Source organism: Homalodisca vitripennis, chromosome 4 (assembly GCF_021130785.1).
Source record: "Homalodisca vitripennis isolate AUS2020 chromosome 4, UT_GWSS_2.1, whole genome shotgun sequence".
In the NCBI taxonomy this organism is placed as follows: Eukaryota; Metazoa; Arthropoda; class Insecta; order Hemiptera; family Cicadellidae; genus Homalodisca; species Homalodisca vitripennis.
The window spans coordinates 81131836-81152324 of NC_060210.1; the positions used below are offsets into that span (position 1 = coordinate 81131836).

Below are 20489 nucleotides of genomic sequence, written 5' to 3' on the forward strand. Positions count from 1 at the left end.
ATAATAACGGTTGACTTCACTATCATCATCTGGCTTTTAACTACAATTTAACCTGTAACCAATGTAAAAATGTATTAAACTTTAATCCCAAGATAAATGGATTTTTTTGCAATCAGTAGATTTTTTTATTAGTCTTCCAGGTCGGGGTTAAGGTATGAAAGCCAATTAAATTTCAGAAAATGTTAATCACTTTAAAAAGTACCTAATAGTTTCCATACATTATTACAAAATACAAACTAATACTTTGTCACACTTCTTGCATTGTCAGTAAAAAGTAATTTAATCTGCTTATATAGATAATTTACAAATTGTTTGAACTGTAACAATATAAAGAAGATATAATAAATCCTATGAAGACCAACTTAGAATATATTCTAGCATGTATACGACATTATAGAGAAGTTTTAAAGTGTCGGGATAACGTTTTTTGCCCGTACTGTGGTAGGACAGAGTAACAAGCCACCGGACTGCGGCACTCACCCCGCGAGCAATCCATATAGTTTATATATACAGTATATATATATATGATGCTATCTCACAATGTTGCTCATTCTAGCTTCATTAGCAATTCTCACACTACCCTCAGGACAATATTGAAAGTACCACACTGGCAAATCTCAGGGCTTCACCAGCAACATCACACCCTTCAAATAATGCCATAATTATATTACTCGTATCTGGTCAGCATCTGATGTCGACCTACAATTTGACGTTTACAACCAGTGTTTTTGTTTTGTTAGGGACTCAGCATACCCTCATTGCTACAGTCCTTTGTTTTTCCTTCACTATTTAACAGACTTCCAATGTTAAGAACAGAAGTTGGAATAAGTTAAAACAATAACGATTCCCTAACCACAAGCATCCAGACCATAGAAATAGAAGCAGCAACTGCAATAATTATGATCAAAACGACAAAAAGATAAAATTAACGTCACTTAAGTTTTTACTTTCATAAGGTTCTATTAAAGAGACAGGTTTTAACATTTTTGTATGTTCTTGTTACCATATACTTTTTGGAGGCCAATATTCTTTTATTTAGTGTTATATTTTTTAAATGTCTGAGAGGTCTTTTTATATTTTGTTTTATTTGAATTTGTTTTAATAAATTTGTATAGTACCTCTCAATATTTTTAGGACCAAACAAAAAAGTACAAGAAGATGAAGAAGATAATGTAAATAAGGATGAAGACAATATTGAAAATAAAGAAGAAGATAGTGTTAAAGAAGAGAAATCTGAAAATGAAGGAATCAAAACTGAACCTGATGATGAATATGAGCAGTTTCTTGAAGATCTTTCAAAAAGGAAGACAACTTTTAAAGGTCTAGGATCGTCCTCAGAAGAAACAGATCATGAAGATAATATAGAAATAAAAGAAGAAGTTGTAGATGGTGAAGAGAAGATTAAAAAAGAGCCTAATGAGAGTGATATGGATCGTGAATCAAGTGATGATAGTTCGGGAGACATTTTCTTGGTAAGATTATAAAAGTTAAGAAAATAGAATATACTATTAACTACAATCCAACAAAAGCACATGTAATTTAACATTTTAGATATTAGAAAATAAATTATTCTTCAAACTACATTAATTTACATAAATTTCATACATTTTGATAAATATTTGTTTGAGAATACCTACTAAATTTTGAATTTGAGAACACAAAAATTTTTAAACATGTTTTAAAGTTTAACAGGGTTTTAATATAGTAACTAACAAGTAAAATTAACTTTATAAATCAACTTTTATATATATGTATATATATATATATATATATATATATATATATATATATATATATCAAACCATTTAAACTTATCAACTTATATAACTTTATTTCCCAATTGATTAGCTGTTTATTTTATTTGTTTATTACGTATTACATGACTTTTAACTCACAGTTATAAATTATGATAAAAATTAGTCAATACTGTGAAAACTACAAGGGCTATTCGGAAAGTAGATTACGTTTTGGAATTAAATAATATAGGAAACAATTTTTATTATATACACATGAAAGCCACACTTAAATACTACTTTTCAACATAGTCGCAATTCAAATTTAGGCACTTATCATATCGATGGATGAGCTTGACAATGCCTTCCTCATAAAATTCTGCCGCCTGTGTCTTCAACCAGTTTGTCACTTCTTGCTGCAGCTCTGCGTCGTCGTCAAAGCGCTGCGTTGCCAGCCACTTCTTCATTGTTGGGAACAAGTGGTAGTCACTTGGTGCAAGATCCGGGCTGTATGGTGGATGAGGAAACAACTCCCACTGGAATGATTCAAGAACTTCACGTGTGCGATTTGCCGTGTGAGGTCGAGCGTTATCGTGAATCAACAGAATTTTCGAGCTCAAATTTCCCCTACGGTTGTTTTCGATCGCTCTTCTGAGGTTATTTAACGTTTGGCAATACCTTTCTGAGTTGATTGTAGTGCCTCGTTCCAGGAAATCAACAAGAATTACACCTTTCTTGTCCCAAAAAGCCGTCGCCATAACCTTTCTTGCCGACATTGTTTGCAAACATTTTCTTGGTTTGTGAGGTGAACTTGTGTGTCCCCACTCCATTGACTGCAATTTGGTCTCGCAGTTAACATGTTTCACCCATGTTTCATCTCCAGTTACGATGCGAACGAGTAGTGATTCACCCTCTTTGTCGTAAGCTTCCAAAATTGTTAATGCTGCAGCCATGCGCTGGTTTTTGTGGACGTCAGTCAGGATTTTCGGTACCCATCTTGCACAAAACTTGTGGAAGCCAAGCTTATCAGTGACGATTTCGTATAACAAAGTTCGTGAAATTTGAGGGAAACTAAGCGAGAGTTCCGTTATGGTTAACCGTCGATTTTCTCGGACCTTTGCGTCAACTTTCTCAACAAGTTCGTCAGTCACTATGCTGGGTCTTCCACTTCCCTCTTCGTCTTGAACATTTGTTCGGCCATTTTTAAACTTAATGACCCATTGTCGCACTCCACCTTCAGTGATAATGTTGTTCCCGTAAACTTCACACAACTGCCGATAGATTTCTATAGGCTTACAGTTTTTGGCAGTCAAAAACCTAATTACTGCGCGCACCTCACAGTTGGCGGGAATTTTAATTGCGGCAGACATTTCAAACAGGCACTGTGACTAGTCGCGTTACAACACGAACTCCCCGCTAGCACGGTTGGATAGCCACTGAGCGGTGGGACGTCCTGACACCAAGATGGCCGCGCTAGTCCCGCCCTTGGCGGCCACAGCGCAAAATGTAATCAACTTTCCGAACAGCCCTCGTAATAGGTTTGACAACACAATTATGTGTGTGTGTGTTCAAGTTCAAAAACTCTTTATTCAATAAATTACAAATAATACAGATAAACAATTTTCTCCCAATGCGCAACATGCGCGTGCAGTTGTGTGTGTGTGTGTGTGTGTGTGTGTGTGTGTGTGTGTGTGTGTGTGTTGTGTGTGTGTGCGTGCGTGCGTGCGTGCGTGCGTGCGTGCGTGCGTGCGTGCGTGCGTGTGTGAGACAAATAAGACCAAATTCAAAATAATTGAATTGTAAAAAGTAAGGGCTCTGTGATGTAGAGTTAAAAGTCAATAAGTTGTAAACAAATAAAATAAACAGCTAATCAATTTAGAAATAAAGTAAATTGTTTGGGATAAGCAATCTAACAGCTAAGTTTAATATTTAGTAGGATAATACGAGTTTTTGCCATTTACTTAAATGGAATCAATAAATATTAAGTTACTTATATAAGGCTTTAATAAATTGTGATTGATATCCAATAACTTGATTCAACTTCAGCTATTTCAAAAACTGCTCCATGATCTCTTAAACATTATAATTGTTGATTAAAGATTAGTTAAGGTTTTGTTACCAGTACAAGGATAAAAAGCAATTTAAACATTTCATCACTAACTAGAACAAAACTAGATTGTGAATACCAAGCTGTTGTAATGTAATATGTCAGTACTTTTTTGTAAGTAATATAAACTTTTAATTTGTTTAAGAAATTTTAAATTGTATTATGTGTGTGTTTTACGGTAGCAATTTTGAAATGCAATATATTTAGTGCTATTAAATATTTGAATATCATATTACAGTCATAATACTTTTAAAATTTATTTTCTTGTACTATGACATGTATTGTATCTTATTAAATAATATAAGTTTTATATTATGCCACAACTTAATAATCCAGTATGCACTGATGTGTCAGCCACAGTCAACATATTGAGCAATAGGAACTTGTCAAAACTTGCCACACAATAATTGGCTGATTTTTAGCAAAACCTATCACTCGTTGGGCTGGAAAATTTTCATTTCTGTCTTGACGGTCTACACAATATCTCGAAAAGAAACTTAAAATTATTCATGAGGCTTTTTTTCATATGGGGAACACTATAATTCAGTGTTGGTGCATGTATGGGAACCATGATGGCAATGAGAAAGTAGCAGAATAAATAAAATGTTAACAAACGTAATACACCCATAGGAGATTCAAATAGGGTATGTGACATTACACATGTACCCCAACTATTCCAACACATACATCATTTTATAGTGACTTTGTGTGTAAAAGTTTATTATTTAAACACTTATATGAAAACCAATGCAATGAAAAGAATTATATATACCGAAAGATTCCACATGTAGACTTAAAATTTCCATGAAACTTTATTTATAAAAGAATGAGTTCTATGATGCATCATTTTTGTGTCAACTTCATTTTTTATGATTTGATGTCTATCTATTTGTCTGAAGGATATCTCGAGAATTAATTTAAAATTTTGCATGTAACCTCAGTGAAGACTATTTTGACATGTAGTGTGGTGTCCTCCCATCCTGTAATTATTGAGTGTACTGTGAAAAACAAACCTTAAATATTAATTATAAGATACATTAATTTTAAATGATTTCAGGATAAGAGTAAGAAAAAATCAATGAAAAAGAAGTCCTGGCGTAGTAACAAACTTCTGCATATTAAGTTATCTGACACTGATACTAGTGACGAAGAGAGATTCTGGCAGCGACGGCTTGATAAGGAGAAAAAGAAAAAAGAAGAGTTAGGTGACAGGTAATCTATTTCAAAATCTAATGTATATATTGGATTATAAATCACTCTCACTAAGATTAAAAATGACATACTATTAGTAATAAAAATTTATTGTAAAACAGAATTGTGTGGAAGAAGATAGTCTTGATTTTTCCTCACAACAGTTGGACGAAATTTGTACATTAATTCCAACTAAGCTACTGAACATCTCTCATGCTGATTTTTTAAATATATAGGCTATATATTTATATATATATTTTTTAAGTGCTTAACACGTTCAGGATGACAGCTTATTTCCGGCCCTTTTTATTTGCTGTTGAATTTTTCAGTAATAATGGCAAAAAAACTGCAAAAAACATCTAGGTATAACATAAAAAGTATGTAGACCTTGCAATTTTGCAAAAAAAATTATTTTAATAGATTTTTGTTATGTTTCTTCATGTACACCAAAAGGTACCTAAAAATTAATTTACTGAAAAATTAAGCAATCGTGCACCCAACTGGGTACAGGATAGTCTGAGATTTATTTAAGCGTGGGTTTAAATTTAATAAACCGTCAAGACAGGAAAGCAATAAAAAAAAAAAAAAATATATAGCAACGTGTACCCCATCTGACGCACGTGATTTACAAAAGTCTGGTATGTACCCGATCGGGTACACAATGGCAGTTGTGAAAGATGGCGTGTACCTGATGGGGTACATGTCATGAGCATGTTAAATAACACAAAATAATGAAATGGCCCTGAAGTGCAGTGGGATTTTTTTTAATTGCTATAAAATTCAAAATAATTAAAAATTCAGTTAGATTGAAAATGTTTGTTTATGAAAGTTAGTACAGTGCAACCTCGTTAAATCTTCGACTAGCTGGGACCGCGGCCGATCCTAAATAACAAATATCCAGGTTAAATGGAGAATGTTGAAAAAATAAAGAACAACATGTATAAACAATATAATATTTGTTTATTGTTGAAAGAGTCTTAAAATACAGATTTTGATAAAGTATTATGCATGTACAATTCAACTTTTCTTAAAGAATTTTGTTAATTTGCGTCAGCTTTGAATACCATTTCCGTACCGTGCGGTCATGCATTCTTTCCAACATGAGAAGTTCGGTCGGATTTGTCTCTTCTTGTTGTTCTAAATAAACCATTAACTCGCCCAAATGAGATGCTGCTTCACATGGCTTATAACTGCGATATTTTCAGTGTTTTCGCAGTATTCTCCCTGTTATCTGCATCTTTATCACAACAAGTTGTAATACATGTAATTATTGAGTATTATGAACAGTCTTCTGATAAACCAATATCTGTCTCACGCTTGGCAGTCTGAGCAGAGGACACAAAGCTAATTTTAAATTTTCCTGAACTGATCCAGGTTACTTGGAGATCCGACATAAAGGGTCCGACTTAACGAGGTTGCACTGTATCAAACAGAAAATCTATAATTATATTAATTGGTGACAAACAAAATTGCATGTTGTTAATGGAAACATTGGTTTAAACTGCTAAATTATATTTCACCATTTAATTTTGCATTATCTGAAGGGATTTAGTCTTTCCACATATTATTTTGAAAATTGCTAGAATAACAACAACATGAGTATGAACAATAAGTTGCATAAACAAGTCTTGAAACAAAATTCCAGCTTAATATTTTTCTTTATTTCAGAATATATGTGATTCATAAGTATTACTTGTAGTTTTGTGTTACATATTGCAGATAACACAGTGTATCAATAAATGACTTATGGTTAATGACATGTCAATTTTTTAACTCTTTTAACCCCAGCCATTTTTCTATGGACTTGCCAAAAAGCCCAGGGTGATAATGGACTGTAGTGCAAAACTTACTTTTGAAGATAATTTTGAGCTTTTTTTTAATTGTTCTTAAATAAGCGTACTTTTGGATGCAATAATTAAAACGGTAGCTACTTTTACAGAAGTTCATTTTTTTAATGTATATATACAAAAGGTTTTTGTTTTTTTAGTTTGGCCATATATGAAGGGTAAAAAAATATTTGAAAAATATATTGGAAAAGGTTAATTTGAACCATTGCCTGGTTATGCAATAAAATTGCAAGTGAAAATTATTATTGTTTGATATTTGTTATTTTACTAATAACCATCAATGTACTTCAGAAAAGAGTGTTATTTTTAGACATTGGCTTTTATCAGTGATGTTTTTTAGGAAATCATATTCAAACACACATTTATTAATGTCATATCCATAAACTCATTTCTTGTACAGATATAAATATGAAGTTATAATTTATTTCCGTAGTGTAATTGTTTATACCATAGTATTTGCATATAATACATTGAGTAGAATGTTGACTTATTTTTGTTTCTTGCATGATTTATGAGTTAGTTGTAGATTTCAGTGCACTGTTTTATTACACTTTAAAAACTTTCACACCATCTCCACTGGTAATAGAATTATGTAACTTACAGGATGTGTTTACTTGATGCTTTATAGTCTGTTTATATCAATTATGTGATAGCTTGTGAAGTGTCATCAAGTGTAAGTAATTCTGTTAAATGGAAGCGTTGTGTTTTATTCAAACAAGTTAAACCTACTATGATCTCAAAAATGATTCTAGTATGTAAGTATATATAACTCACATGAGATCTGAAATACCTAGTTTGTTAAGTCCTGATTTTTGTGTCTGGGTTTGGTTTAATTTCCTTTTGGAAAGTGGCTGATTTGACTTGGTGTGCAAAGTGAATGATGATAAAGTGAAAATGAACAGACATTCACAATGTCTCTGTTATCAGAAGAGATTTGTTAAGTTACAATAAGTTTTCTCTGTGACATTTTTATCAAGAAAAATGTTTTACTGTTTGACAATGTCTATCAAAACATGCATCAAATGAACTTAGGAGCTCAATACAGCATTTTGCTAGAAATAATATAATCCTCCAAACAGCTCCAATTTAGCGCCCAGGAACTATCATGTCTATTTTCATCTAAAGAACGATCTTGAAGGTCAACACCACAACAACGACAATAGCAACAAAATGATCTTGTTGCAGTTGTTGTTAAATTTGATCGCAATCTTATATGACAACATTATAAAATTGCTTTTTTTATAATACATATTGCCTTTATATTGATGAAAATTATGTTGAAAATCAGGTGGTCTTTCGTATAAAAATAAAATTGTTACAAAAAGTTTACTTGATTTTTTTTTATATATCAATATGATACTTGCAAAGCATGCCTTGTATGTAACAGTGTCATCAGTATTTTCGTTAACTTTATTGTCTTTTCTATTAATAAACTTATTTTACAATCTGGTAATAACTAAGGAGTGTAGTAGTAAATACTAAGTGAATGAATAAGTATGTAACCTTTTATTCATACAGTTAAGTTACTATAAACATTCTCCAGAAATTCCTAAACATTAAATACAGATGTTTCACTTCAATTATAAAACTAAATTGAATCAATCAAATCAATGAAAATGATACAGTATTTGCTATTGAGATATGTTTAATACCTTTTTATAACTGGTTTTATATTTGGTTAGCCTTAGTTCATAAATCTTATTAAAAATACATTCGTATATTTAAAGTGAATATATACATGGTGTTAAAAAAGTATCAGGACATCTCTATGTTTTATTAACCATTACAGATAAAGAAAACAGACTAATACACACATTTATACTACACATATGAGTCTACTGTTTTAAGTTATTATTACATTTTCATCACTTGTAAGTTGTAAGTTGTACAACTGTAAGTTAGTGTAACAGTTTATCTGCTCTTTATTCTGGGTATATATGGGCTATATGTACTAGTATACTAACACTTTAACCTGTATAAGCCCATAGGGTCAGTATCGATCCTCTACTAGTACAACCGTAAGTTAGCGTAACAGTTTATCTGCTCTCTCTTTATTCTGGGTATATATGGGTTATGTGTACTAGTATACTAACACTTTAACCTGTATAAGCCCATAGGGTCAGTATCGATCCTCTACTAGTACAACCGTAAGTTAGCGTAACAGTTTATCTGCTCTCTCTCTATTCTGCGTATATATGGGTTATATGTACTAGTATACTAACACTTTAACCTGTATAAGCCCATAGGGTCAGTATCGATCCTCTACTAGTACAACCGTAAGTTAGCGTAACAGTTTATCTGCTCTCTCTCTTTATTCTGGGTATATATGGGCTATATGTACTAGTATACTAACACTTTAACCTGTATAAGCCCATAGGGTCAGTATCGATCCTCTACTAGTACAACCGTAAGTTAGCGTAACAGTTTATCTGCTCTCTCTCTATTCTGCGTATATATGGGTTATGTGTACTAGTATACTAACACTTTAACCTGTATAAGCCCATAGGGTCAGTATCGATCCTCTACTAGTACAACCGTAAGTTAGCGTAACAGTTTATCTGCTCTCTCTTTATTCTGGGTATATATGGGCTATATGTACTAGTATACTAACACTTTTACCTGTATAAGCCCATAGCGTCTACTCTCTCTATATTGTGGGTATATATGGATTAATGCTGAATTATCGTTTGTCATAGTAAAATAAATTTAATATCAAAATGTTTGACTAAAAGTAACCCATTTTTTCTGTCCTAATAAACTGTTATAAAACCCTTTCCATTTCTGAGTTATTGTAGTTTAAAAATTTTGTGACTGCCATTTTGAAAGCTGATGATATTTTTCTGAAAATTTTTTACAAAACAGTTTTTATTAGACTAAACATTGTTCAAGTTTGAACTTTATATCTTTATTTAATTTATTTCTTCAAAGAAACACAAACAGACAACATATACATAATAAGAGGGTTGTTCTGAAAGGAATTTGCCGAGGCATCTGATTACCGAACATGTAGAGAATAGCAGTGCGATCTAAGTGGTGCTATGTTGTTACTTTCAATACGCGTCAGGCAACGCCACAATGAATATCACTGCACCATTGTAAGCACTCTAAACTGGTGTTCAAAGTGACCACCGCAGTCAAATATTTCGCTGACTGTGAAGTATATAGTCTTATTAGTTCTTTTGGTAAACAAAGTCCAATTGGTGGAGATTCATTATGAATTACATTCTGTATATAGAGAAGATATTGTGAGCTTAACTGAAGTTAAAAATTATGCCAGTTGTTTCATGAAGAACAAACCAATGTTAATGACAAAAAGCGAAATGATAAAAAAATAAACCATAACACTAAGAAAACCCTAAGGTCAATTTTGCAGATCTAGTTTATGAAATTGGAAATCGTGAGAAACTTGCATATTGTAAATTCCTTGCTTGGCGGAGTAACTAAACACTTAACTGATGAACTCAAAACAAAGAGAATGAGATCTGCTTTAAAGTTTCTTATCCGGTACCATGAAGTAGGTGACGATTTCTTTAAACCACATACTCATTGGTGATGAAACATGTGTTTATTACGTCAAGGTGGAATAAATAAAGCAATCAATGGAGTTGGACTACACAGCTCATCGCCATAATCGGTTACATACATAGGTGGGAGAATTTAATTCAATTCTTATAGAAAAACTTATATCTAGATACAAGTGCCTAAATGTAAAAGTGTTATATATATATATATATATATATATATATATATATATACACACGGTATATGTATGTTGTTTTTTCAATTTTTGTATAGTAAAAAAGATGTAAAACGTAGGTATATTTTTTTTTTTTTTTTTTTTTACTAAGCAAATTATTTTGGAAACGACTCTCATTATATTTTAGATTTAAAACATTTGGGTTCCTCCAGCTCCAAAGGGATGTACATTCAGAAACATATTTTAATTAAAAAAATTCTTGTTTTTATAGCCCTATTAGTTTCTTAGAACTCAGCATCCTACAATGGATAAATTTTAGATCTAGGGATGTTATGCCTTCCTCAGTATCATTAAAACAAGTGTGTTTATTTGTTTGGCAAGTAGGAAAATATATATGTATGTATGAGGTTTGTCCAAAAAGTATCCTACCGCCGACCAGTAGGTGGCCGCGGCGTAACCGACCGGCTCGAACTGGTTATTGGAGGGGAGGGGCGAGCCTACTCCTTCCCATATTAGGCATTGAATACGATCCGGTCACTCAGTGAGTCACAGTGCTCTGTTCCGTACAGTACTGCCGTGTGTGTGCGTCGCATTTCAATATGACTGAACGTGTTGAGCAGCGCATTTGCATTAAATTTTGCCAAAATCTTGGCCATACAGCATCAGAGACGATAACTATGATACGGAAAGTTTATGGTGACGTGTCTATGGGCGATACACAAATAAAAGAGTGGTTTAGGCAGTTTAAAAATGGGCATATAAGTGGAGAGTGATGACCGATCTGGCAGGCCTTCAACGGCCAGAAACGCTGAAAATGTTGAACGTGTTCATGCAGCAATTAATGGAAACTGTTGATTAACTGTCCGAGAGCTGGAAGAAGATTTAGGAATACCAAAATCACCAGTTTGTAACATTTTACACGAAGATTTAAAAATGAACCGTGTTTCGGCAAAATTTGTTCTCGGCTGCTGACAGAAGACCAAAAGAACTGTTGACTTGAAATCACACAGGACAATCCGGATTTGATAAAAAGTGGCCCAGGGCTATTTAAAAAAGTTATTACTGGTGATGAGTTATGGGTTTATGGCTACGACCCTGAAACAAAGGCTCAGTCTTCACAGTGGAAAACTCGCGAAGAGCAACAGCCGAAAAAAGCAAGACAAAGTCGAAGCAATGTCAAGACAATGCTGACAGTTTTTTTTTGACCAGGACGGCGTTGTTCATCACGAATATGCTCAAAGAGACCAGACAGTGAAAAAGGAGTATTATCTTGAGGTCCACAGGCGGCTACGAGATGCAGTGCGAAGGAAACGACCTGAACTGTGGACAAGCCGTGACTGGATCCTGCACCACGACAACACGCCAGCTCATTCCTCAAATCTTATTCAGCATTTTTTGGTCAAACACGACATCAACCAACTACGACAGCCTCCCTACAGTCCTGACATAGCTCCTTGTGACTTCTGGCTATTTCCGAAATTAAAAATTCCTTTGAAAGGAAAAAGATTTGACTATGTTGAATAAATAAAACAAAATGCGACGAAGGACCTGTTAGTCATTCCGCAAAATGAATTTAAGGAGTGTTTCCGGAAGTGGGAGGAGCGTTGGAATAAGGTAGTGGCTTATGGAGGGGAGTACTTTGAAGGGGACCAGATTCCCATTGCCGCCGAGTAATGTCAGTTCATGCCAGATGTCAAGGTCGGATACTTTTTGGACACACCTCATATACATAATCTTTTTGATGCTAAATATGTCAAATAAGTTTTTCAATTTAAATAGTCTAGTATGAAGATCAAGGCAGTTCTTATTTCATGTATAGAAATGTTTTATTCTAATGTACATTTATGATTCCAGTGATAGCAGCGGCTATGATGCTTTTGCTGAAGGTTTACGCAGGTAAACTTGTTTTGGGGAGCTATAACATTTAGCAAGTAATACATCTGTTTTTGACTTTTTGCTAACCTTTATAATATTTTAAATTGTATTTTTAAAGACATAAAGTGCAGCTCAAGTAAAATATTAACAATTAAATAAAAACTGTTAATTTAAAAACTATAAATAATATGTCTCATAAAACATTATAATGTTATATGTACATAAAACATTATAGTATAATCTATTATATTATACATGACACAAATAGACATCATTCAAAGTCAAATTTAATCATTTTCCGTATCATCAATGAATTCTTGTATTTTACATGAATTGTGATCGGTTGCCTGCCCAATATTTATTTTTCCTCAAAGATATTACAAATCCTCTATTTATCACAGCGAAGTCTACAATCAAAGCTATGCATGATAAAGTTATTTTGTAACATATACATGGCATTGATTATGGTAAAGGATGTTTAACACAATATTAATCATACTCTGGGAGATTTTCACTTTTGTAAATGTTGCCACTCTGTTTCACTATTCTCATAGATCTCTATATTTCTGTGATACAAAAATGGTCTAAAGCATGAGGCAGCTACTGAGTTTGTAAGTGATTCTCACTCTAAGTGACTCAATTACATTTTCTACATGCACTTTCATTCATGTTGTCTTTTCTGGAAGTATAACAGTAAAAAATTACTGCAAATGTATTGTATGGTAGACTACATAAAATAAATAATATTATATATATACATGTTTTGAAAAGTATTCATCTGCCTTTGCTGGTTTATTGTTATACGACTAACCGTCTTAGACCAGATATTGAGATGGAGGGGGGAGCCCTACTACGCAACATTGTCTGCATTCTGCCCAGTCAATGAATTATAGCACTCTTCTGTCAGTAAGTTGAATGGCTCTGTTTCATTTGTTATTTCATGTGCAAACCTCAAATTTCACTGTGACTAAACTTCTTGAGCAAAGGCTTTGCATTAAGTTTTGCCAGAATCATAGCCGTTCTACTTCAAAGGCAATCTCTATGATTTCTAAAGCTTTTGATGATGAGTCTGTGAGTGAGACTCAGACAAAAGAGTGGTTTAGGCAATTCAGAGATGGTCGCATTTAAGTGAAGAGTAACTCGTAATCTGGCTGGTCTGCAATGACCAGAAACTCCACAAACACAAATTCAGTTCCTTCTATTAACTGTACATTCAGACAGTCAACAAGGAATTTTGTCTTAATGTCCTAAGGTGGCTACGAGTTGTAGTGTGAAGTAAACTGCCTGAAATGTGAGCAGGTTGTAATTATATCATACACCCACAGCAAAACACACAATACCTCATTCGTCGCAATAACATATTTTAGTGAAATACTTCAAACAGTCCTCACATAGATCTGTAATTTTTGGCTGTTCCCAAAATTGACATTTCCTCTGAAGAGAAGAGATTTGAGCATGTAGAACAAATCAGACAAAATACCAGGAGGGGTCTGTTAGCCATTTTCTAAAATAAGTTGAAGGAATGTATCTGGAAGTGGAGGGAATGTTGAACAACAGCAGTGGCTTGTGAATGGCATTACTTTGAAGTGGACCAGTTTACAATTGTCACCAAGTGATTCATGTTCTTTCCAAAAATCAAGGTCTGTAAATAACAGATGTTGGTATGGCTGAAAAATATTCAGCCATACCAGAGTTTACAACTTAATGTCAGCCCATGTGTGTACTGATCTGTTTAATAATACACTTTGCTAAATGCAGTATTACGTGTAAACATGTATTATATAGACTTTTTTTAGTGTAGAGTAGTGAAATTATTAAAGTAGTAATGTGAAACTAAATTTATATTGAAATACGAGGGCTGTTTTTTTTTCAACTTCCGATCGTGCCGCTAGATGGCTGGGCGAGCGGTATCGGCCAGCAATGCGCGGCAGTCGACTGCGCACCTCTCCCACTACAACCTCACTCAATTTCAGACGGCCGACGCCATTTCCAATTTATCTAGCGACACATAAACATGGCTACCATGATAGAATCTCCCGCCAAGTGTGAGTTGAGAAGTGTCATTCGTTTCTTGCAAGCTGAAGGGTTATCTGCAGCAGAAATTCACCGTAGAATGGAACGAGTATACGGTGAAAGCTTTATGAGTGACAGTGCAGTGCGTGATTGGTGTAGGAAATTTAAAGATGGACGAGTTGACATTCATGATGAAGGGGGCCAAGGACGAAAGTCGGTCGCAAACGAAGACCTCGTTGATCGAGTTGACCAAAGTGTAAGAAGCAATCGAAGGTTTACGATTACGGAGCTATCCAATCAGTTTCCTGAGATTTCAAGGTCAGCCCTATACTCTATCGTAACTGAAAAGTTAGGCTACAAAAAACTTTGTGCGCGATGGGTGCCGAAGATGTTGTCTGATGACCACAAAGCTCGGCGAATGGCGTCAGCAACGTCTTTTCTGAACCGCTATGAAGCTGATGGCGAAGATTTTTTGATCAAAATCGTGACAGGAGATGAGACATGGGTTCTGTACGACACCCCAGAAACGAAACAGCAGTCCCAACAATGGATGCATTCAAACTCTCCAAACAAACCCAAAAAATTCAAAAAAACTTTCAACAACAAAAAGATTATGGCCACAGTGTTTTGGGATCAAAAAGGTGTATTGCTTGTTGAGTTTTTTAGAGCCAGGTACCACAATCAATGCGGAAGGATACTGCGGTACGTTACAACGTTTGCGGAGAGCTATCCAGAACAAAAGGAGAGGAATGCTCACATCGGGAGTAGTGCTCATTCATGACAACGCCCGTCCTCACAGTGCTGCTTTGACAAAGCGTCTTCTTGACGGTTTTAAATGGGATGTTTTTGACCATCCGGCGTATAGTCCTGACTTAGCGCCGAGTGACTATCACCTTTTCCCGGAACTGAAGAAGATGCTAGGAGGGCAGAGCTTCCGAACAGACGACGCGCTGCGAGACGCCGTGAAGACCCATCTCAAATCACTGGCGGCAAACTTCTATGAAGAAGGTATTAAGAAGCTTGTACCCAGGTATGAAAAATGCCTCAATTTAAATGGCGATTATGTTGAAAAGTAACTAATAATGTACCTAACTTTTGAAAATAAATTTATTTAATTACTCTCCCTAGTTTTATTTTTATATCACATCGGAAGTTGAAAAAAAAAACAGCCCTCGTATATTACATATGATATGTATGGTCTATGTGAAGGTACCACTGTGGCAAGGAATATTGACAGACCCTTATCACCTAATTCCAAAGAACAAGAACTATTATTGTGGCATGTCATATGTTACAAGAGACAGTTACAAATTATTTTGTAGCTTAGGTATTCAGTATATCGCTATCTCCAACATGAAGACAATATAAGTGAAAATATTATTGCTGTTTGTTGTTCATTATAGTTCAGATATTGTAGCATACAAGAAATATTTCTAAAAGGTCTGGAGCGATTTACAAAAATGTATGGAGGACACTAACCTACTGAGTCACTAACATTCCATGTCAAGTTGGAAATATACCTCTTTCATGTGCACACTGTTCAGCCTAGTGCACAACAGAATATACTAACATATAATGTAACACCAAGTTCTCATTCAACAAGGTCAACAGTCAAGTGCTTGTTTTTATGCTAGCATGCTTGACATCTCTGAAAGAATGACGTTTACATTAGTACATAAAAAAATTTTCATTGCAGAGATGCGTAAGTCACTTTCTAGTATAGAAAATAAAAACTCTGGGGGACACTCTTGGTATTTTTTGTGTTCATAAAGTCCACATTAGTTGGTCAGATCCTTGATATTAAAATTTTGATTAGCATACTGATACAATCCATAAATCAGGGATATTTGGATATTTGATTGAAAGTGCATAGATGCATAGTTTTTTAAATTGATCAAGCACTGCAACTCCAGAAGACATCCATTCTTTCAACATGTTAGACATATTTCTCTCTCCAGTCACAGATCGGCTAAGTCCTCTCATTCCTGACCATGGCCATCCTGTAATATATGTTTTCCTGAATTTTGTGTGTGCACACAAGAGGTGAGCTACACTGTAGTTTCTGTTGTCATAATCATACGTAATTTGTCTATTATAATCAGTATGATGATACTATACAATAAATGTCTCCCAGTTTTATGGAAAATTCCTCTAACATCTTAAATCTGATATTGTCTTTTTGTATTGCAAACTGTAACTCGGACATTGTTTACATACAACTTGATGAGGTTTAGGTCATTCTCCTTGGCAGAAAAGTATATCCACTCTCTTTAATGTTTGTTTCAAGTTACCAATATATTGTTGGACATATGTAGACACAATACTTTTAATGTGGAAGAACTTTTTCTAATTGAAGGATATCAAGTACAATTTTACAAATTAAATTTAGGTTAAATACATAAGTATCTGACCTCTAGATGTTTCATAAATTTGGAACATAAGATTTTTGAGACACATATTTACTACATTCCTGGTTGAAGTACCACAAGATGTTTCACTTTCTTTGAATACATTTCCTTATCATTCTCTACCTTTGATACATCTGCATATTCTAGCATCACATTCCACTCTACATCCTATGTATGGTACATGCACAAGAATGGCTTAGATGATGTTAAGAAGAGCACATTTCAGTAATAAGTGATTTGCATTCTAACAGGTTTTAAGTGCTCTTGCACCATTCAACAAAATCTGTCTCAACTCTTTCCAAGATCTTAAAATCGCAAAAGCTTTTGTTAGTGAAATTTTAATTTTTTTAAAATTAGTAGATGCTATGTGATGAAAGTGGTCTGAACACGGACAAAGTCATTACTAGATCAGTTACTGTGAGAATTGACTACAGATTTATACATTCTGTTTTATACAACATTTCTTTGTGAACCACGATATAAAACACCATCAGCTTCTTACACAGTTCCTGTGATATTTAGCTTTTTACAAAATGAATACTCTTTTGAAATGGGCAAGATTTGAGGAAATACAAGAAATTAAACAAAATGTGAAGAAAGATCTATCAGTATCCTGAAAGATGAGTTCAGTGAATTTTCCGAGAGTTTGGAGAAGCAGATTTGTTTTGATTAGAGTTAAACCATTTGGAAAACTTGAAAATGAGAACAAATTTAATGAATAAAAATTTTAATACCTTTCTATAAACTGAAAGTATTTAAACTGTGCTCTGCAAGAGTTGAACCGTATTCATGTTTGACCGCGAACAGTAATTAACAATTTTGTCCACATGATAACATTAAATATTACTAAAACTTTAGTAAACTATGATTTCTTTCTTTTTTACTTTTCATACAGATCGTCGGTAGAATTTTAAACTTTGAATAATGGGAGTAATAACAAATATCTGAAGTAAGAACTCGGAACTAGTAAAATTAATCTTGTTGTGTAAAGTACAAGTTTTTGTTATTATACCAGTGGAATTCGCCTTAACAAAACAGGTTATTTTACATAAAGAAAAATTTCATTAATGACTGAAGAAACTGTTATTTTCTTCAATAATAACAGCAACAAAATGTATATTAACATTATTATAATAATATAAATTAGTATTGTTAAATGTTAATTATTAACATATAATTATTTATAATAATCAAAACTAATTTTGGAAGCTGAAAGATATTATGCCTTTTTTACTTTCACTATAACCTTTGTGAAACTATATGCAAACCAACACATTTGCTATACAGTAAAACGATAGCATATTAAAATTAATTTATTCCATCTTTTTCTTCTTCCTCTGTATTTACACAATAAGCACGGTACTTTGCTTGCAAAACGTCTTGTTTAAGTAATTTTTTTAACTTTATTCATGAGACAGAACAAAAACATATTTCTAGAATGATAATGTTAACTTATATATTTTGTTTTGATTAGAGATAAACCATTAGAAAAAATTAAGAAGAAAGAAGACAATGGTTCTGATAAGGAGAATAAAAAGGAAATTAAAAAGGAAAAAGGCGAAGATGAAGGAGGCTCATCTACTCTGGAGCTTAGCTCCTCTGAATCTTCTGGATCCGTAATCATAAAGAAAAAAAAGCGAAAGAAAAATGAAACAAGTGATAGTGAAGTTGTATCGATTTCAGAAGATGAGAAAAAAAAGTAAGTAATGTTTAATAATAGTTGAGTTTTAAAAAGTTTGTAAAAGGAATGTCTTGTACATCTAAAACATTTATCTATTTGTAATTGTTTTGTATTATGCTTTCAAATGTTTAATTATTACTACTAATTTTCGAGGACTCTAGCAGTAAAGAAAGAGCATTTTTGGACTCGTATTCTGGATCAAACAAGTTTTATTTTATGACTAAAATACACTCCAGAGAAACTTTATGATTTGAAAAATTCTTTCTAATGTACTTTATTTCAGGAAGAAAAGAAAGAAGCAACGGAATTTGAGCAGTGATTCTTCTGATGAATCTAATGAAAGTGGGGATGATGTCATAAATATTAGTCAAAAGGTATTTATTTATATTAAATTATTCGTAAATAAACAAAGCTGTTCTTTTACTACTGTCTTAATGAAAATTACATGAATATGTAATATTTTTATACACAAGTTTTTTATATTTTCTCACCTGTAGTGGAATAATTACAGGTCCCAACGGTCTTTATCCAATTATTTATATGTCTTGAAAAAGGCAAAGTACTGTTACTTTAAACTAGCATCAGGATGGAACTTGCAACATTCGTATTAGTGTAATCTGTACCAAATACTAGAAATTATATGTCTGAGATATGGGGAGACCAACATAAGTTTACAATTCAGAACTAGTAATATTTGTTTAATAACTGAAAACTTTTAAGATAAGATCTTCTGAAAATTGTTTTGTTTGTGCCAAAATTTATTACTCTACTCTTAAGAATCATTAATAGTACAGTCAGCTTCCTTTATTTCTTCTTCTTATATTATTTAGCCCAACACATCAGTAAGCTCTAGAAATTCCTCGTGAAATAAGCTTACACCTGTATGACATCAAGAACTTTCAGAAAACTATTTAGACAAAAGAGTAAGATAATGTGAAGCAATTGAGTATGTGTGTGGAGATACCAAATTTCATGGCAAATGTGTTTCCAGACAAAGCTAAATTTAACGAGAATGTAAGTAGACACAATTGTCATTTTGGGAGTGTAGAAAATTTGATGAGAGTGAGCCATACTCTGAAATCTCAATACGTTAATTTGTTCACAGTCATATAGTTGAGCCTTTTATAATAAATAGAAATTTAAATGGGAATTCATATGAGTTATGTTGAGATATACAATTGTACCAGCTTTACTTACTTTTTCAGGCAGAAATCATAACAGTGTGGTTTTAATTGAATGGGGAACCACTTAATTATGCTGCACAAATGTGAACATTGCAGGACTGAGAGTTTTGTGATTGTTGGAGAGCACACAAGGGAGCAAGAGAGTGGTCATCTAGGTCACTTGATTTAAATACTCTAGAAATATTTTTATAGGGTTATGTAAAACAAAGGGTTTATCTTACCAAACCTGAGAACACAGAAGAGCTAACCCAGTGCATCATTAATGAAGTTTTACAAATACCTCCTGATGTATTAAAAACTGTTGTTACTAGGTTTTTTTCCACAGATTTCAATACTATCACGAGACACTAGGAACAATATTTTCAATACATATTTTTCATTATAACTACCTAATTCTAGTATATTATGTAATGTTATCACTTAATAAGAGTAAGTTATTACATTGCATAATTGAACTGAAACTTTGAAACTCCCCTATTTCAGTTAGGGTAAATCTGATGTATTGTTTTCTATTAATTAAGATGTATAATCTGATGTAAAACTCGACTGGTACTACCATTCAAGATTCTATTCCTCCTCCTTGTGGACTGTCTCCCTGATGTGATGAAAACTGTTAAATGCTGTCTCTATCTCGTCAATCGTGGCGTAGCGTCATCCTTTCATGGGCCTCTTCAGTTTCGGGAACAAGAAAAAGTCACAGGGGGCCAGATCTGGGGAATACGGTGGCTGCGGTATCATTAGTGTGTTGTTTTT

At 33.4% G+C, this 20489-nt stretch overlaps 1 protein-coding gene across 7 annotated transcripts in view; it reads left to right on the forward strand.

Moving 5' to 3' along the window:
* Nucleotides 1-20489, forward strand: part of LOC124359619 (transcriptional regulator ATRX-like) — a 137009-nt gene that overhangs the window by 57489 nt on the left and 59031 nt on the right. For 6 of the 7 annotated variants that reach the window (XM_046812517.1, XM_046812513.1, XM_046812514.1 and 3 more), the window contains 5 exons: nt 1135-1472; nt 4898-5052; nt 12430-12471; nt 18346-18570; nt 18836-18926. In XM_046812517.1, the coding sequence (XP_046668473.1) occupies nt 1135-1472; nt 4898-5052; nt 12430-12471; nt 18346-18570; nt 18836-18926 (851 nt within the window). The remainder of the gene's footprint in view (nt 1-1134; nt 1473-4897; nt 5053-12429; nt 12472-18345; nt 18571-18835; nt 18927-20489) is intronic. The other variant, XM_046812520.1, reaches the window with a different exon arrangement.